The sequence below is a fragment of the Lampetra fluviatilis genome, chromosome 2 (genome assembly GCF_964198595.1).
Source record: "Lampetra fluviatilis chromosome 2, kcLamFluv1.1, whole genome shotgun sequence".
NCBI classification, from domain to species: domain Eukaryota; kingdom Metazoa; phylum Chordata; class Hyperoartia; order Petromyzontiformes; family Petromyzontidae; genus Lampetra; species Lampetra fluviatilis.
Window position 1 is genome coordinate 34,375,881 of NC_136276.1, and position 20,730 is coordinate 34,396,610.

General features: G+C 45.5%; 2 protein-coding genes across 2 annotated transcripts in view; both read right to left on the minus strand.

Annotated features, from left to right (window-relative positions):
* Positions 1-4,513: 4,513 nt before the first annotated feature.
* Positions 4,514-15,895, minus strand: LOC144946207 (phospholipase ABHD3-like). Its single transcript, XM_078875057.1, has 9 exons — positions 15,658-15,895; positions 13,571-13,731; positions 11,112-11,294; positions 10,595-10,640; positions 10,372-10,484; positions 9,299-9,466; positions 8,837-8,885; positions 7,624-7,789; positions 4,514-6,423 (listed from the first exon to the last, which is right to left on the minus strand). The coding sequence occupies exons 1-9, from the start codon at positions 15,727-15,729 to the stop codon at positions 6,227-6,229; spliced, it is 1,155 nt and encodes a 384-aa protein (XP_078731183.1). The 5' UTR covers positions 15,730-15,895; the 3' UTR covers positions 4,514-6,226.
* Positions 15,896-19,589: 3,694 nt separating this feature from the next.
* The window catches only part of LOC144938721 (uncharacterized), a 30,694-nt gene continuing 29,553 nt past the window's right edge, over positions 19,590-20,730 (minus strand). The window contains exons 30-31 of the mRNA XM_078866640.1: positions 20,149-20,627; positions 19,590-19,606 (exon numbers count right to left, since the gene is read on the minus strand). Coding sequence (XP_078722766.1) covers positions 19,590-19,606; positions 20,149-20,627 — 496 coding nt within the window. The remainder of the gene's footprint in view (positions 19,607-20,148; positions 20,628-20,730) is intronic.

The following is a 20,730-nucleotide window of genomic DNA, read 5'->3' on the forward strand; positions in this document are numbered from 1 at the left end:
CAAGAGCGTCGTGCACGATCCCCCATTAATGCTTCTCCACTCGCGTAAACGTCTCAGCTACAAGGCTCCATCCACCACGACTGTAGTTTGTGTGGGCATCCCCCCCCCACATACCGGCTTCGCGGTCAATATAAATCCTGCCAGACTGCTCAGTGTCACGACAGACAGGGTTTTGGACTGTTGTTGTGAGCAGCGTCGGACACTGAACAACACACGCGACGCAACGCACACACGGGTCGCATGTCGCGAAGCCGACGATGAACTTCGGTTTCAAAACATCACGAAGCGTTCGTTGATGGGGGAGGAGGACGACGACGAGGAGGAGGTTAGCGGTAGGCGCCCGAATTCTGTCGACTCTTTCTTTATGATGTTGCCTTTTATCTTGTGGCGGGCCCAGTGTGGTCCGGCTTGAGCGGGGCGTTATCTGCGGCATGGCAGCGGGCGCTGAGCCGCGTATAAACTTTGAATAATAACGGGACACATCTGGGCCAATCACTCGGCCAACATCAATAAGATATCAACTTGAGCAGTCGCTCCGCCTGGTGTGGTCTGTTTTTAAACTCAACAAGCAGCGCCGCATGGCCCGTGCACGAAACACCAATAACCAGTCGAGGATTTTTGTTGTTTGTTTTACTCATCGTCGACATGATCAATCCACCGCTGGATGAAGGCCTGCCCAGGCCGATTACCATCTCTGACTTTCCTACGATGTAATAATTTGCTAGCACCTGCACACGAACCCATTTAATCGCTCCGTCTCCTCGGATTGATGGCCCCCTCTCGAATGCGTTCCATTCCTCGGCTGCCACTCCGTCAGGATTCTCGACCATGAGCCATCGTCTCTTCTCGCCACGACGTGCTCTGTCCAAACCCCGATTGGTACGGCTGGCTACGTACGGCGCGAAAGAAGTTCGACATACATACATTAACCTACGTTCATTATCCTACCCCTGTGTTATTGTTTTCGTCTATCGGTGTAATTCCAAACATTGGCGAACTGGAAACAGAATTATCAGAAGAACACGTCGGCTTTCGCCTACACTCTCACCCACTCACACACTGACCCACTCACACCCTCACCCACCCACTCACACCCTCACCCACTCACACCTTCACCCACTCACTCACTCACACCCTCACCCACTCACACACTCCCACACTCACCCACTCACACCCTCACCCACTCACACACTCACCCACTCACACACACACTCACCCACTCACACACTCACCCACTCACACCCTCACCCACTCACACACTCACCCACTCACACACTCACCCACTCACACACTCACCTACTCACACCCTCACCCACCCACTCACACACTCACCCACTCACACAATCACCCACTCACACCCTCACCCACTCACACACTCACCCACTCACACACACACTCACCCACTCACACACTCACCCACTCACACCCTCACCCACTCACACACTCACCCACTCACACACTCACCCACTCACACACTCACCCACTCACACCCTCACCCACCCACTCACACACTCACCCACTCACACAATCACCCACTCACACCCTCACCCACTCACACACTCACCCACTCACACACACACTCACCCACTCACACACTCACCCACTCACACACTCACCCACTCACACACTCACACCCTCCCACTCACACATCCGTTTCTGCTTCTTTCCTCGCACTGCTGCTCAACTTCGGAATTCCCTCCCATCGCCTCTTGTTTCCTAGCTCATAACCTCACTCGATTCAAGAAATGCGTTCACCCTTATCGATTACACCTTCAATTGTTGCTGTTCGTTGCTGGCCGCTTGGCATTTTGGACCATTGGGCCTACTGTGTTCAGCAACCGTGACGTAAACAAAAACAAATAACGAAGACACATCAACAGCTGTTGGGTTTTTTGCTGTTGTTAAATCGGCTTTGTGTAAATGTCAAATGCGGGCAGGCCCCCGAATAGGAGCGCAGTTAGAGAACTCCCCCCCCCCTCTCTCTCGCCTGCGAGCTGAGCGACAACTCTCCTCTGCCTGTTGAAGCAACCGCAGAGGGGGTCAGTGACCAGTGCCGGATTATCCGAGCAGCAAAAGTAGCTACATATATGACGTAGCTACGGGCCCCGCACTTTCAAGGGCCTCACGCTAAATGCTTTCCAGCTATCAATTCCGGTTCAGTGATTCTGCACTTGCTCTATAACTATAGTACTATACCGCCTTCGACTTGTATGAACGACTGGGTGTTTAAGGTTAGCGATTTGTCGTATTATCTGGCTGTATAGCAAATGAAAAAATACAATAAAATCTACTATGCAAGTTAAAAATTTGTGTTTTAATATTTTTTTTTATTGGGGGCCCCTTTATAACATCACATGCTACAGGCCCCGCACTGTTGAAGCAAACGCAGAGAGGTCAGTGACCGGCCATCCCCGTCTACCATCTCCCCCCAATGCCACCGTGACGAGAAGCCGTGCAGAGTGAATGGGTTTGAGACCCAGGTCCACATTCTTGGGCAGGCAGTGAGGAGTGGGGGGCTTGTTTAGGGATGGATATCTGCCCAAAAACACTTGCGCATACCTGCAAGACAATGAAAGCGCGCTGATTTACTCGATTGTCAAACGCAGCTACGGGAGGAGCTGGGATGGATGTTTCAGGGGGTGCCGCCGTGTGGTAGCGTGCTCGCCGCAGGGGTTCGCGATGTCAATCCGGTGGATGTACGCATTGTGGTATTGTTGCATTTCACCCGCAGTATACTGCCACAGTTTTAATGGACATAGGATGGCTGACAAATGCACTGGGGGGGGATTGTTTACGTGGAAAAGTTGGCAACTCTCCCTCGGTCCCTCCGTTGTCTTGGTAAAAGCTGCGGGCCGATTCCGACTCCGACTCCCCTCCTCATGGAGTAACCCTGACTGCACCCAAGGTTACTAATAGGGTTTTTCCCCTTTTTTCTGGCAACAAAACTGACACCTTTTGCAAGGAATCATGTTCACATTAACCACAATACTTGCAGTCAAATGCAAACAATTGTTTTTTGCCAGAAAAGGGGAAAAACCCTATTAGTATATTTTGGTACTGGCAAAGGAGGTCCCATGATACACCCAAGGTTGTCAAGTATTGGGAGTTTACCAGAGGTGTGGACTCGAGTCATGTGACTTGGACTCGAGTCAGACTCGAGTCATGAATTTGATGACTTGCGACTCGACTTGGACTTGCATAACAATGACTTTGTCCCACCTCTGGAGTTTACTCCGTGGAGAACATTTTTGTTTATATATCAACACATCGTGTCACAAGCTACACTTCGACAAGTTTCACTTGAACGGGGGGGGGGGGGGGGTTCAAAGGCCACGCTTTTAAAACACCTATTTGTACAAGCGACACAAAGGTGGCTTTGTTTTTCCTGGGCCAGATTTGCACAATTTTGTAAGGACAGCGAGATAGTTTTTTACGACTGCGATAAGGGTCACACCGCTGCGCAAAAAAAAAAACCCACTCGTGTTTTTCGCCGAGCGTACGGCAACATAAATCAGCGGCATGACCCCACTGCGCTCGCTACCTGTCGATGCCCTCGACTCGAGACTGGTGCGGCAGACAGCGAGTCTTGAATGTCGTCAAGATAAGACAGGACCCGGAGTTTCCCCCCCCCCGCGTACGCCTGTTGGGTGGGGACTCCGCTTCCGATTTGGAGGCTTGCCCATGGCAGTAAAAGTTGTCGGGGCCCTTGGGTGGGCGCACACACCACAAACTCCCGAACACTCCCAAGTCGGTCCAGTAAAGTTATTCGTAGATGATGGTAATAATACACTGGAGTCCATTTGTACGGCGTACACTGTGGGTGCATGCTGCTGCGGTGGATTGGTTTGCACACTCTGAACTTGAACCAATCCAGAGGTCACCGGTTTGGTTGTGCTCCCGGTGCGGCATCGGGAACGGGGGAAGTTTTTTAAATGCCCCCCCCCACCTCTGGTGTACCCATTGACACTGCTGGGTACACCAGCTGGTCTAGCTACAGGTCGCGTGGTGGGTGAGGTCAAGTGCAGGCACAGCGTGTAAGAGTAGGCCAAGTACCATCGAGAAGAGGGTTGCAGAGCTGCACTTTTATCGTTCAAATTTGACACTGAGTGCGTGGTTTATCATTTTATTCTGCACCTAGTAAGGGCTGAGACTCACCAGATCAAAGCGCATGCCCATAGCTGCAACACGATTTTAAAACAAGGTGGCTTATCTAAAACTCCTATCACAGACCATGAACAAAATCTCATTTTATAATTGCTATTACTCCAAGTAGCATAATATTAATGTGCACATAGAGCAGTCGCAGCATACCTTGTCATTTTTGAAACTGACGAGTCTAAATGGCGATATACAGGACCGTCCATACATGAATTAAGGTCTTTGCTTTGAGAGTCTGCGGCATTTAAACACCGAAGAAATTCAAGAAGAAATCCACCGTTTATCCTGAAGTCGGGCTACACACTGCCTCACTACTTGTGCAACACCGGTGCATGGACACACAAAGAAACACGACTCGGGGCCTGGTGGCCAATTTTATTTGCGATTGCGCAACTTTGGCGAAATAATAAAAAAAACATCGACAGAACAGCGCCACCATAAGCGTCTCACTCACTTTACGGTGTGCCACGTTAAAAACGACTCGGGGGGGGAGGGGGAAGAGACACCTTCTCCACCGGTCTGCTCTACGAGAATTAAGAGTAAAATCACGAGTGTACAAAACACGACAACCCACAACACCGAGGATTGTGGAGGTCAAAAAATGGGGGGAGAGGTGGAAGTTGTAAATTTTGATCTCTCGCGACGCGGAGACAATAAAACGTGATGTTATATTTTTGTTTGATTGTGTATTTCCATACCGTGATCAAAACACGAAGCACCGGTAACACAAGACACGGGCGAGAAGACGGTAAAATGGGAAAGCAACCCAAGGAATGGACACGAAAGGAGTGAATTATACCACTTTTCACAAGAAAATTCGTAGTCGCACATGACCAACATTCACACACGATATAGAATTACACCACACGTAAATGTACTACTGTGATAGCAAATACCTCACCAGGCAAATTGCATGGCACCACTTTTTTTTACTACAGAGATGCATATTGATGCAACACAATAATTAAGCCAAGGCATTGACAATCAATATGGTAATACTTTCCATTTAAAACCCATTTGAGAATATATTCATTTAGCATGGGTTCCACTTTGTGATGTGTGTTCATGAAGAAAAGTCAGATGCAACATCTTTAACATTGCATTGGCTATCTTTCAATTCCACACGGATTATTTTTTGCCGATTTAAAATCAGGGTAAACAAGAGGCGTTCACTGCATATCAAACCCTGTTGTTTAAGCAACCACATTTTCAAAAATAGTTTGACGCACACGTAGGCAATATATTACGAGAACGTTTTAGACAGTACACCCATGCTGCGAAATACACCTTTAAAATGTAATAAGTTAACTCCTCCACCCATGATCACAATAAAAAACCATGTGCTTAACACTTTAATCAACTGTACCACTCATGCACTGAAGTATTTAAGTACTTTCCCATGAAGCTCTGCCCTAATGCCGATTACAACTGCATGCACCATCATAACAATACTGAGCATGGTTAGTATTTGGCAAGCTATGGTTAAAACACAAACTATCAACTTTTCAATACACAAATTAGGTTGAATTATTAGGTTTTTGTAGGGCACCAAAATTGTGCGGGGCACCAATTGGCATTTCAGAAGATGTGAGGGGTTGATTAAGAATTAGGAGCAATTCCAGATGGATCACGAGCATCCAGTTGCCGACACCACATCAACATTCTTTCCAAAATTCGGTCCGTTCGACTAATTACAGTAAACATAATCGGTTGTTCTGAGAATTTAAACGCTCTCTAGCACAGCGCCAAAAACGTCGCTTGTGCACGCACTCCCATTCCAATCTGTTGAGCAGACTGTGGCTCCGACGCGATTTGGTCACAAGAACAGATTTCCCAATGATCGATCTCTCCGTTCACTCCCTCTCCCTTTAAGATGAACCTCAGTTACCAAAGGCACATTGCAATGTTCAAGCAAATAAACATTTGTAGTGTTGGGATCTGTCAGATCATATCATTGCCAATTTTCGAGGGGGTGGGGGGGGGGAAGTAGCTATATTTGGAACGTGGCAATAGAACGTGGCAATATTAGCCGTGATGTAAAAACTGCCACCGGACACGCACAAATGTCTCACTGCTGAGGCCGATCAATTGCTGCTCTCAGTTGTTCCGAGTTTTCAAACACCGCCGAGATAAACTCGTCGAAGAGACGATCCATGTAGTTGTCATCCCGAGGAACGAGATGCTCCAGAAAGGCGATGTGGCCCCCGTGTGTGGTCACCAACAAGGCCAGGTTGGAAGATCCTTTGGCATCCTCTAGTGGCAATGCTAAGAACAACATGGGTAGCACAGTTTAAGCGTGCCAACAAGGACACTCAATTGATTTTGATAAAGTTGAAGTTCTGTGCAAAACTAGCTACTACTGGTCAACACTAATAGAGAATCTATCGAAATTTAAATAGATAAAAATAATTTTAACCGTTCGGATAGCTAACGACTTAGTGCTGCGTCCAAGCAAATCATCAAATAATACATTGTTTAAATGCATGCCTATACGAGGCACCATACTTCAATAGGGATTACCGTTGGTACGGCTATTTTAATACACTGGCGAGACGTCGTACTCAGATTGTAAATGTTGTGGCTTGGCTCTCCAACACACCGGTGTGCTGTACTAGTATACTACACTATACACTACACTACACACTAGTGCTGTACTAGTACACTACACTATACACTACATTACTCTACACTATACACTACATTACTCTACACTATACACTACACACTAGTGCTGTACTAGTGACGAATTGGCACGTTCTGTTTACGTGACAACCCTTACTAGTTGGCTGTGTCGGGTGGTGGCGGGTTTTAACGACACATTTATATATTTACGCGATCTAACCCAACAAAAGCTCTATTATGATCGTTCAAATCTTTAGCGCTCTCCGATGTGCGTTCGAGTTGTTACTGCATTTTGTCCGGCTTCCAACTGCCAGGAGCGTCTTCAGGAACTTTCACGGCCTACCTTGATTATATAAACCGCATTGTGGTAACTGCTCACATTGTGCGATACCCTCTTATTAACACACGAAAAAATGCAGTTTAAATGTCACAGAGGTGACAAAACACAGATATTAGTTATTATACAAGCAAAAGGTTATTTCTGGACAACCAAACGCCCAATCGTGACCACGGACTCATCCCTCCAATCATATGTTTGTCAAAACACATCACCATACCGCGTGTATACTGCACAGGAGCCTTGTTTAAAAAATCAACAGCCAAAATTTTCGCCATATTCTTTTAGACGGCAGCAGGACAATCGTACGACTATATTCTAGATTCATCCTTGCTAGCAATATCGGTGCCGTATAGTCATCATTGCCTACTGCTGCCTTGTGCGTCAAGGGTCTTTAACGTGGACAAGCCTTCCCTGATCACTCTGGGGATGGTTTGGCACTACCCAAAATATGACTAATCAGTAACTCAAGAGACAGACTGGTGTGTGGCAGCACAACTACTTACAGCACTTGGGATTGAAGGGGTCATCCTCCGAGCTGAGCACCACCACTGGCACTCGCATATCCATTATTCGGTAGCAAGGGCTGGCGTCGTGGTGGTACTGCTGCGTCGTCTCGTAATTAAACATTGGCGCCGTTAACCGGTCATCGAAATCCCAGACAGACTTGGCCTAATGCAAACGGGTACAACCCAACATTAGGGGCCATCCATTTAGTAGGTACGCAAAAATCTGTCAAAAAGTTGACCCCCCCCCCCCCCGTTCCTGTACGCACGCGGACTTTTTACACTACCCCCCCTCCCAACTGCGTACGTACGTGTGACGCACCCCCCCCCCCCCCCGAATCAAGGATTAATAATATTAACGTGTTTAAGCAAACAGATAGTCCACCGCCGGACTATCTAACTCATTTGACGGCCAATGTAGACAAATTATTATCGAGGCTTCACCCCCCCCCCCCCCGTACGAACATTGTTAGTAGACCCCCCATACGCAAGCTACGCATTTGGGTTAACCCCCCCTCCCCCCTCCATGCGTACGTACTCAATGGATGGCCGCTTACCACGGCGTAGCGTTTCGCAGTTATTCACGTACAGCTCTCCGATACGTTGTCAGATTGTACCGTGTGTCGTTTGCCACGACGTCCGACGTTTCGCTCCACTTGTCGGGAGCTTCGACCGAATTGTAATCGGTTCTTGAAGGAGCTCCCCCGGCATATTAAATGAAATGTTGGACATCACGCTGCTACGACGCACGGTATCCCAGAGCTCCAACCCAACTGACAACTTGACTGCAACGGAGCAGTCTCATTACAGCCGACGTGAACATTCAAATGTATCTGCAGAACAATGCTTACCTTACTCTTTGGTTCTTTCGGTAAAGTCACGTAAGTAAAAAAATAAGCAAAAATAGAAATATATAAATAATAAATACAGCCTTATTAAATCACGTTTCGATTGCAACACAAGCAATCGTCATCAGGTGTGAGAATCACAGCTAGAAAAAATTTACTTAAGTAATTTTACTGAAGTAATTTTCTAGCTGTGATTTTCACACCTGATGATGATTGCTTGTGTTGCAATCGAAACGTCGTGATTTCATTTACTTACATTTTTTTTATTTCTATATATTTTTTTACCTACGTGACTTTACCGAAAGAACCAAAGAGTTATGGTTCCTTGCGGTCACGAAAACTTCAAATCTAGAATGAATGCTTACCTTCAAAATGTGGTCCACATCGAACCTCTTCTCCAAGACCTCTCTATGGCTGCAAGACAACATTCACGGTGTTGTGAACACTCTTACAGCAATGTTCCTTCACTGCTACTAAGAAGAGGTAATGCTCTGTTCATATTAAACTACTATTAACATAATTTATGCCTCGAGTTTCCTGGCTAGCTGCTAGCCGGGCTCTTCTTCACCCCAGAAACAACAAATTGCTCGTTTCACTTTGCGCTGCTATTAACGTAATTCTAAAAAACCCTCACCGTACATAATATCCTGCCATTTTATTCGACAAGAGAGCACTTTGAGTGCTCTGAGTACAGGATGATTGTGAGAAGTGTGTGAAAATGACAGCCGCCCCTTATTTTCCGTTGAAGAGCAACGGGTTTCCCTGCGAGCGAATGCCTTATTTTTGTCAAATGGTAGTGCAACATGAAAATTGAGCGGTTAATTTACCGGCGCACGTATCTCAGGTAGTGTTTCATCACGTAGTGGTTAAAAATAAGCCAGTCCAGCCAGCGGTAGGAAATGGACAGCTCGGCGTTCCAGGATGGCGAAACTGCGAACGCCGCCACGAGCTCACTGTTGTCTCCCGACTTCCCAGCGTAGTTGAGTACGATGTTACTGCACGGACACAATCTTTAGGCGTTACGATTTTCACGTCACAAAGAAACAAACATTGCAGTGCTGTACATTATAAAACAGCTACAAATGTTCTTCTTCTTGGTTCTTTCGGTAAAGTCACGTAGAAGGGAAATAATAAAATAATAAAAATAAAACATAATAAAATAATTCTCACGATGTTTCGGCCACACGTCGTGATAATTATTTTATTATGTTTTATTTTTATTATTTTATTATTTCCCTTCTACGTGACTTTACCGAAAGAACCAAGAAGATGAATCCCTGCAGTCACGAAAGCTTTAAATCGAAAAGGCTACAAATTTTATTTTCTCAAGATGTGTGTGCTTTTGGTTGCCGCTGTACGCTGTTCGGCACGATGTTTTACATATCGCTCCAAGTTACTGAAGCTCCCAGCACGTAGAGGGAAACGTTGTAGTAGTTATTATCGTCATTATCATGCTGAGCAACGTGTGGTACAACTCAAACACACGTGGGAGAGATAATACAGCACGCAACCGCAAACATTTACGCAGCTAAATTATTTGTAAGTATATATTGTCTTATTTTATATAGATTTATACAGCGCCTTATCCCAAGGCGCTTGAAAACAATTATAAAGTTGTACAAAACATGACAGTGATTGAAATAAGGATTGGGGTTATTAAAATTGGTGGTGTAGTTACGGTGATAGGAGAAGAGGTGAGAGTGGTGTTGGAGGGGTTGGGGTAGTGATGGGGGTTGGGGTAGTGATGGGGTAGTGATAGGGGTAAGCTTAGTCGTAGCTGGGGGGTGGGGGAGGGAGCAGGAGTAGGATGGACATACAAAATTAAGTACTGAAGTCAATCAATAAAATATATGGTGCAGTAATTCAAGAAATTTAAACAATGGTGAAAAAGTCTGGTTACCCTCCGAGTGATATTCCAGCAGCGATCAGTGGTGACGCTGGGTAGAGGGATTTAAAATGTTGTATCACAGTTTCCAAATCTTCTGTATTTGCACCACAATAAGTTCTTGGGGTCTGTATAAAAAAAAGCATCATATTTTTTTTTAATATATACTTTGTAGTATATTAACTTGGTAATTCTTTGAATACCAATAAATCAAATGGCAGAATAAGAACGAAATTACCAGAAGCCTTGTTCCTCCGAGTCCTCTGTTATGAAATATGATGCACCTACGAAAAAAAAACATTTGTTAAAGTTACATGTTACAAAAATGTTCAAACTGATGATGATATTTGTCATTGTAAGTGCAATTGTGAATTTTATAAATGTTTCTTAAATGTGATTAGATTGGTTTACAGCAGGTGGCATTCTGTAGGGTAGACACACCTTTGCATGATGGGGTGATGGTGCATTAAATCCTTGATGGATAGAGAGAGGATCTAATCTGATATGGCTGCCCCAAAGCCCACACCAGACAACACGCGATAATAATTCCCTTCGGGGGAATTATCCAATAGAATACTTCACACTTAAGATTGACAAAGATTGAGGAGAACTCAAAACAACTGTCCAGAACTGCTTTAACAGTATGCAGCCATCATCAACTTGGAAAAATCTGTCAAAAACTTGGGCACAAATCCAGCAGTGTGCTGAGAATGGAGGCCCTTTGTGGGACGCCCTGTAGTGGGCCATGAGCATACCTGTAACCCCGAATCTCAGCTTTCCGCACCAGCGATACTATATAGTTCTCTTCGCTGCCACCTGTCAACCCCGGCAGAAAAACTACCGTGGGACGCAACAGGGGATCAGGGTAGACAGTGGCTTTATTGTTGTCCAGCCAGTGCAGCGATAACTCTCCGCCATCTGGGGTATTTATTAACTCACTGCAAAACGAAAGAGACAAAGTCAATCACATGTACATGGGCTGCCGTGGTGGAACTTAAAAACTCATTGCTGAGAGATTTCAAAAACACAAGTCATCCAAAGTATGCCTGCGTATGTTTTGCACGGTACTAGGGTAGTTCTCCAATGTGTTTTAAGGTTGTGCCGCGTCTTGTTCGGCATGGTGTACGACGTTTCGCTCCACATTCTTGGAACTTCTTGGGGAACTGAATAATTTAGTACTTTGGTTCCTGATCAAGCTCCCAGCTAGTGGAGCGAAATGTCAAGACATCACCTCGAACAGTATGCAATACAACCTGAAAAATACATCGGAGAGTTTAAAGTCATCAAGAGTTAAAGAACTTAAAGAGTAGGTTTTCGAAGCCAATACAATGATCAATCTTTGTTTTTGGGCCACGTACTATCATGCCAAAGTCCTTGTCATTAACCCTGCACCACCCTACACGATTGTCACACAAATATATTATTTATGTGCAATATATTATTTATACGATTTAATGACGCCAAATTCAGTCACAAAAAGTCTAAAGCCACTGGTGAGCTTGATTGGTCACAATTTGATCAATACATTGGCAAGAATAAATAAGATATTTGCAAATGAGACATCCTTGTCGGAGCAGTGGAAGGTCACTGACAAGAATGTTGGCATAAAAACACCACGTGGTCTAGTCCAAAACCAAATGTGAACCAAGGGTTAAAAGAATATGGGTCAAGTAAATTTTGTTCAAAGGAATTCGTTTTTGTGGCACCCACAACTTAACAAGAGTATTCACCCGTGTGATATGTGGGTAATTGCCCAGCAATGGGTGCCACTCATAACTACAGGAATTTTAAATGTGCAGCCAGTCACTTAGAATGACTTGGCTTACACATGGCTGAATGCTGAGATGACAATGTTTTGAAAGTCACAACTATGGCCAAGCTGGTAAATTTGAAGAATTTCTTTTTTTCCAAATATCTAGTTTCATTCATAATGCTATTTTTTTGTATTGCCTCCAAATTCCATTTTTATCAATTTATGCTGAAGCACACAGCTACTCTTTTCTCTACAGCAAATCAGGTGCAATGTGCTGTAATCTAATGCACGCAACCTGCCGACAATAAAAATGTCATACTTTGCCACAGAATTAGTCTCCGTCGAAGATAAAACATTTAATTTGGTAGCGTGAAATGCCAAAACCGTTCCATGTTCACCCGACAGTCTCAACCAGAACATCCACACATAATATTTACTTTTGCAAGGTCACAATATCCACATATTTACTTTCACTAGATCAACATGATTAGTTTACATTTTTATCATCAATATGTAACTTTAATCTGAAACGAGATCGGATTTGTCAAGTTTCGCTTTGAACAGAAATGCACCCTCCAACTTTGTTGAAAGTTCCTCTGCACTCTCGTGCAGTGTTGCCAACTCAGCAATTTTGTCACGAGATGTAGCAACATATTTCTGTTTAACATCTTTCTAGGACGATGACATTACGCGCATTTAGGTGCGATTCCAAATGTGTATTCAGGATCCAGTATCAGATCACTATACAGGTAGTCCTCTACTTACGATGGAGATGCGTTACGATGACCCTATCGTAAGTCAAAAATATCGTAAGTCGAAGATGGCCTAGCCTACCCAGGAGTCTTAAAGAATGGTGATAATTTAGAAAAACAGAGCAATTTAAAGTACCGTACTGCATAAACTATATACTGTATGTATTTATTAATTACAATACTGTATTGCACAGTAAAATGTAAAGTAAAAAAAACAAGTTAGCCTACCTATATGAACTGCAATTTAGTAGAAAGTTTTTTCAGGAAACAATCCTATCTGCATCACACAAGGCGGGAGATGCGTACATCCCGGCAGCGTCCCAACATACAGTATAGTACCTCGTACGCTGCTGCGTTTGCCTGCCACGCGAAATTTAAAATATTTTACAATTTTGTCGTATCGCTATCGCCATCGTAAGATCGAAATATCGTAAGTCGGACCATCGTAACTCGGGGACTATCTGTATTGAAACAATGTGTTTAAGATTGCACTGTATATGCAATTTGCCAAGTAACATTTTTGATGACTTGAGGTCTATCTGGAGATATCTGGTGACATCTAGTGACCCTTCGAGGTTCGTTTGGCGACTTTCCACTTCAAGGAGCTGGCAACACTGCTCTGGTATGTACGTATGCTGAACTTATTTCCCACCGTACGTAGCCATCCGTGTTTCCACCCCGTTGTTGTGTGGCCTCGAGTGCAAGTTACCTGCGGTAGGAGATGTGAATGTGCCGCTTGAGTAGTGGCCTCATCAGTGTCATGATGCGACCTCCATAGCACCAGAAGGTCGGGTAGTATGGCTTGTTGACGATGGGGCAGTGGCTCTCAAGGAAGTGGCAAAAGCCCTGCCCGCCAACTAGGATTGGTTTCTGGTGTGTCCGTGTGTGTGTGTGTACGCGTTCATGAGAACATACGAAACAACAAAAACAATGATCTTGCATTAAGATATACAATGGAGTGGATTGCGGGACACAATGATTGCAAACATAGGCATGTTAATGATATAATGCAAGGCTTTTTTCTGTAATTCAGGGAACTTCAATTTTCTAGATACAGTACTGCAATTATACATAATATAAATCATATTCTTGGTTCTTTCGGTAAAGTCACGTACAAGGGAAATAATAAAATAATACAAATATAAAACAATACAAATTCTCACGACGTTTCGACTGCAACACAAGCAATCATCATCAGGTGTGAAATCCACAGCAAGAAATTTTGAAAATTATTGTATTATTTTATTACCTCCCTTCTACGTGACTTTACCGAAAGAACCAATATGAATCCCTGCAGACACGAAAGCTATAAATAAAAATATAAATCATGTTATTAAAGTTGTGTCTATTAGGCTGGGGGGGAAGGCGGGATATTATTATCATTATGCAACAAAACAGATTGCTCACCCGCCCATACTTGACATGTTACAAAAGAGTTGCATAACTCATCAGATTCCTCCTGCAGTTTAAATACATATTCGGATTCTGATAAAAGTAACAAGGCTTGTAGTTGCAGGTAAGCACTCAAACAAGAACTTAACGTCCACCGTCCAGAACTTTAACTGTAAATCCGTCTACGGCGCACACACACACACAGACCTGTCAACGACGTTTGAATAAGGGGGAAAACCAAATGCTGAACAATGTATTCGGCATAAAAAAAACATCGAAAGCATAACTTCGAAAGTAAAAAACATCGATGCTCCAATGTAACACGATTTTTGTTCTAGGATAGTGTTATTTCCTAATTGCTTATGCATCAAAAGTATAGAAAATGGCTATTATTCCCCACAAACTTTGCTTTTGTGACCAGGACTACGTGAATGAATGACACAAATGCACACGTTTTGTCATAGAAAATAAGTACATTTCTAAATATCGCTGTCCTGGTCACCAAAGCAAAATTTATGGGGAATAATAGCAATTTCTATACTTTTGAGGCATAATCAATTAGAAAATAACACTTAGTACCCAGGAACAAAAATAAATAAATGTGTTACACAGTGTTATTAATGGAGTGGATTATTATCTTTCCTTTTGTGTCCTGGTCACAAAAGAAAAGTTCGTGGGGAATAATAATAGCCAATTTCTGTACTTTTGAGGCATAAGCAATTAGGAAATAACACTTACCACCCAGCTGCAAAAAAAATGTTGTTACACAGTGTTATCATAACACCCATGGGTCAACACACCCGAACCAAAAACATCGCCGTTACCAGCGTGATCAATATTTTGTTATCGTCCACACACCCCCACGAACATCACCCTGTGTGAACCAACAACGTACGCACAGCAAGCCTGGCAGTTTCGCTTGTGACAGAACGAAGATTGAGGCGCATGAGAGAAACACACGAAGGTTCATGGAGGAATCGTTCTGTCAAGAGGCGACTGACTGAAGTTCGACGTTAAAGGAGGGAACCACTGGCAGCCGAGTGATGGAACGCGTCCCATAAATCGTCGCCTACGGATCTGCAGCGATGAAATCATCAAATGTGCAGGTGTTACGTACACAAATATATAATAGCATCACCACACAATCGTAAGAGATGGCAGCGGCTTGGGCGAGGCCTTCATCCAGCAGTTGATTGATCCTGGCCGATAACGCGTTCGTAAACACGGTCAATGACACTGTGACATAGTTACACGTGCTGCCGAGCCACCGCGTCTCTCCTAGCCGACCTGCGGGAAAGGGCGCGCCTCCTCCGGCACGCCGTGTAGGCCGAGCATGGGGGGGGGTGGGTGGGTGGAGAGTTTCTCCTGTAAAGATGATAGGGTTGGGGGGAGCGGGGTGCATACCTTGACGACTCTGAGAAAATACTGCAGCATGTAGAGGGACAGGCAGCCCGCCAGCAGCGACAGCGCCAGCATGCTGCTGCTGCTGCCGGACACGGCGCGCACATCACTGCGCTGTGCCGACCACACACGGCAGCTGCCTGACGTCCATTGAGCCAGGCTGCCCGGCGGCTTTGCCAGATCAGAGGGAGGTTTTTTTGGTTTTAACCTCCGTGGTTGGGCTGCTGCTTGTCGGTTCAGAGGTTTTTTTAACCTCTGTGGTTGGGCTGTTGGGTGTCAGTTCAGAGGTTTTTCAACCTCTGTACTTGGGCTTTTGTTTGTCAGTTCAGAGGTTTTTTAACCTCCGTGGTTGGGCTTTTGTTTGTCAGTTCAGAGGTTTTTTTAACCTCTGTGGTTGGGCTTTTGTTTGTCAGTTCAGAGGTTTTTTAACCTCTGTTGTTGGGCTGCTGCTTGTCAGTTCAGAGGTTTTTTTAACCTATGTGTTGGGCTTCTGCTTGTCAGTTCAGAGGTTTTTTTAACCTCTGTGGTTGGGCTGCTGCTTGTCAGTTCAGAGGTTTTTTTAACCTGTGGTTGGGCTGCTGCTTGTCAGTTCAGAGGTTTTTTAACCTTTGTGGTTTGGCTGTTGGTTGTCAGTTCAGAGGTTTTTTAACCTTTGTGGTTTGGCTGTTGGTTGTCAGTTCAGAGGTTTTTTAACCTTTGTGGTTGGGCTGTTGGTTGTGAGTTCAGAGGTGCCTATGTGTGTTCTCTCTCTATGTATCTCTGTGATATCTGTCTGCTTATATGTCTGTCTATAGTTTTCTGGTTAGATTTTTGTTGCTATTTCATTTATACCTGATGATGATTGCTTGTGTTGCAATCGAAACGTCGTATGCTAGTATTTACTTTATTATTTTATCTTTAGACGTGACTTTACCGAAAGAACCAAAGAGTAATTCCTGCAGTCACGAAAGCTCCAAATTATGAGTTCAGAGGTTTTTTTAACCTTTGTGGTTGGGTTGTTGCTTGTCAGTTCAGAGGTTTTTTAACCTTTGTGGTTGGGTTGTTGCTTGTCAGTTCAGAGGTTTTTTTACCTTTGTGGTTGGGCTGTTGCTTGTCAGTTCAGAGGTTTTTTAACCTTTGTGGTTGGGCTGTTGGTTATCGGTTCAGAGGTTTTTTAACCTTTGTGGTTGGGCTTCTGCTTGTCAATTCAGAGGTTTTTTTACGCCTTTGTGGTTGGGCTTCTGCTTGTTAGTTCAGAGGTTTTTCAACCTCTGTGGTTGGGCTGTTGGTTGTCGGTTCAGAGGTTTTTAATCCTCTGTGGTTGTGCTGTTAGTTGTCAGTTCAGAGGTTTTTTAACCTTTGTGGTTAGGGTGTTGGTTGTCGGTTCAGAGGTTTTTTAACCTTTGTGGTTGGGCTATTGTTTGTCAGTTCAGAGGGTTTTTTAACCTTTGTGGTTGGGTTGTTGCTCGTCAATTCAGAGGTTTTCTTTTGTAACCTTCATGGCTTGGTGACCGCTTGCCACGTCAGAGGTTTTCGCCTCGCGTTTTCGAGGTTTTTTGTTTAAATTCGAGTGAAGTTTGGGGCCGTCCATAAATGACGTCACGTACCTGGGGGGTTGGGGGTCAGACATTTGTGACGATGTGTGACGTGGGGGGGGGGTTTGAGAAATGTGACGTCACATCAAAGTGCGCAACTTTAAATCAATGTAGACAACACGTTCTACTTAATTAAATAGACTTTTTAATAAATATTTTCTCCTACAACATCAGAGTGCAGCGCCACATTAAATACGCACTACAATGACAATAGTTTAAAGCGATTTGAAGCATGTTTTATTTATGGGGGGGGGGGGCAGAGCTTTGTGACGTCATATTTGAGGGGGGGTCTGACTTTTTGTGACGCCGTGTGACGAAAGGGGGGGGGGGGGTCAAAAATCGTCCAAAATCGTCATTTATGGACGGCCCCTTTGGAGAGTAAAGTGTAATATTGCGTTGGTGGCAGTGGAGCACAAGTTCAAATAACAATAACGCATGTGTAGTGGGTTCTACGGAGACACACGCTTGTTCTTGGAGGCAACACGTTTATTACAACACCCCAACAGGGCTAAGTACATACACGTACACTGGATCTCCACCTAGGTGATAACTACACGGTGAACTGGACCACAACGGGGTAACTACATAACCGGGTCAGTCAGTGACACACTGCCTGACCCACGATGCCGAGCGTAACACCGAAGACCGAGGATCGAAGAGACGTCGCACCGACGGGTTCCATTCCAACAGAGCCAAGAGCCCTCTCGGGTCTGCCCCTTGATGCTCCTGGGCGTGGCCTGGCTCCGCCCTCGGCCACGCCCCCTTCTAGATCCTACTTTTACACTCGAATTCCCTGCTAGTTCTACAACAGTGGTGCAGCTGTAGGCAGTAGCGAGTCCTCAACGTTCCTGTGCTGGGATTCTTCCAGGGTGCCCTTCATGGCACGGTACCGCTGCGCCACCGCTCTCCAGTCCAGCACATCCTCGATTCGGCATGGACGGACGCGTTCCCCGACACGCTGAGATTCTGCCAGAACGACCAGGTGGATAGAAAAGGAGACGCCGTTATACCGGTCACGACTCTGGGATGAAACATTATTGTGTATACGTACAGCCCGTTTGTCAATCCACTGCTAGATGAGGGTCTCCACACGCCGTTCTTGATCGTAGTATGTTGTGGTTAATACACCACAGTAATAAACAGGGCGGCCTGCCGGATTCGAACCACGGACCTCTGCAAAAAGTGGTGAACACACTTCCAATGAGGCCATATTACCACCCAAGTGGCTGCCGATCCAAGCACTATCCAGGCTCTATCTATTACACTGGTCAACACACTTTTTCTGGCATAAGGTATTCCAACGGTTTTAAGGTAATTTTGGGGTGCTGATTCTGGCATCAGTTTTTGAGATATAAAATATTGCATTTTCAATAAAAACTGCAGAAAAAATGTATTAAATAAATGTGGATATCTACATAAAATGATATTATAAACACACTATCCTAAAAATACAGCACCATATTTTAACACTAAAGCAGTCACTGACTCGCAACAACTTGCAATCATAAGTGACAGAGTTAATCTCGGGTAAAATCAATGAAAATGGGGTATGCCGATAGCATAAAATGAGATGTGATAAAGCAAATCTGAGATCAGATTTGGAATCAGCACCCTGAAATTAGTCTAAAACAGCTGCAAAAGTCCAGGCCAGAAAAAAATGTTTTTTTGTTGTTGACCAGTGAATTATCTATTGCTCTTCAGTTCTATTACTGGTAGTGTACACGGTACAAGAGAGGCCCCGGAAAATCACTTCTGCTGCAGATCCCCCAATGTTCCAGCACCAGCACTGCGTGAAGTCGCCGTGCCAAGTCACGTGCTACTTGCCATCCTGCCTGGGTTCGCGCTGTGAACGTGGTGCGTGTCACAGGTACGGTACCCGCAGGGGAGACTTTGGGCCTGCGGCGGGCGAAGCAGTGGAGCCAGCTGGCGGTGGAGTGCACGGGGATGTCGATGGAGTGCGAGTTGGACAGTCGGTCCACCTCCTCCCCCCCGTCTGCCAGGGACTCACTCGGCAAGTCGACAGCGCCTGCGGAAGAGCGAGGATAAACATTTCAGGGGAAATACTCTCTGGTTCTTTCGGTAAAGTCACGTATAAAGATAAAATTATAAATTATTTTAATAAATTATAAAGATAAAATAATAAATTATTTTATCTTTATAATTCCTGCAGTCACAAAAGCTCCAAATTAAGATTTCAGGGGAAAACCATAGTACCAGGGGGACTGAATAGGGCTGAGCACTGCCCCTTTCGGGACTCTCTTAGTGTGGTGAGTGCTGCATTCAACACAATGATTTACGTGCTGCCCCTGAAGATTAGTAAACAAAAATATGCAAAAATATAGTACAATTCAGTGATGGCGGTCATGACCTTTCTTCTTCTGCGCGGGGGGTGAGAGCTCATGCAGAATGCACAATAGGCACAAGCAGATCGCATTGTTACTTATTCTGTTCAGCGTTTATCGTTCGTATAACGTTTGTTTAACATTAGTGCGTCGTGCCCCCCCTTGAGTTATTGTCTGCCCCACTTTAAACAAGGTCACGCTACAGGCTTGCTGTATTTTTTTTCACAGTAGCAGGCAATATTTTTCAGTTTTTCCATAACATGTGCATATTTATGTGTGTGGACCATTTGGCGGTAGTGGGGAGTGGTAGCGCGCTGCGCTGCGAACCCCGCAACTCGAGTTCGATCCCCGCTCACAGCCAACACCAGTGACAATTATCTGAACCGGTCACAGGCCTCCCCTAGCTCGACTCAGCCTCAAATGAGTACCCGGCGCGAAATGTAAACATCCACCCCCCTCGTGTGCCGCGGCGGCCTTCATAAGTGCTACTCGCTAATAGCACTTGCCACACCAAGAGCCTTTCCAGGCTAACACGGGGGATCTTTGCCTCTTGTTTGTTTGGACCACGTGGTTCGTACCCTTCCTGCATGCGCAGCGCTGGAGCTGCTGCAGCAGCTGCGTGACGACGTTGAGGGGAGCCGGCGGCGACGTGCGACGCGTCGCCTCCCTCACGAGGACGGCGCGGCCGAACTTCCACTGCGTGTCGGACTGCGCCTGGATGCGCTGGTACGTGTCGCTCATCATGGCGATGAGCAGGTTGATGAGCACGATGAGCGTGACGATGAGGTAGACCCCGAACGTGGCGTTGACGAGGGTGGACACGATGGACGGCGAGCGGCTCACGTCCGGCAGGGAGTTTTGGTCGCCCATGCCGAAGAGGGAAAAGAAGAGCAGCACGGTGACGTCCAGGGTCGTCTGCGCCGCCGTGGTCGCGTCCCACGCCGCCGCCGCCGTCGACGAGTTTCCCACCGGGTCGCCCTGCGGGTACACGGGCTGGCACAGCGCCGTGAGGTGCAGCGTGAACGCCACGTGGAAGATCCCCAGCACCATGCCGAACCTGGGGAAGAGTGGGAACACAGGAGCGGAACGCGCACTCGCGCAGTCACCCCGGCAGCATTTTCTCTTTCGCTACGACTGTAAATTTTCGTTTTAAGCGAAGT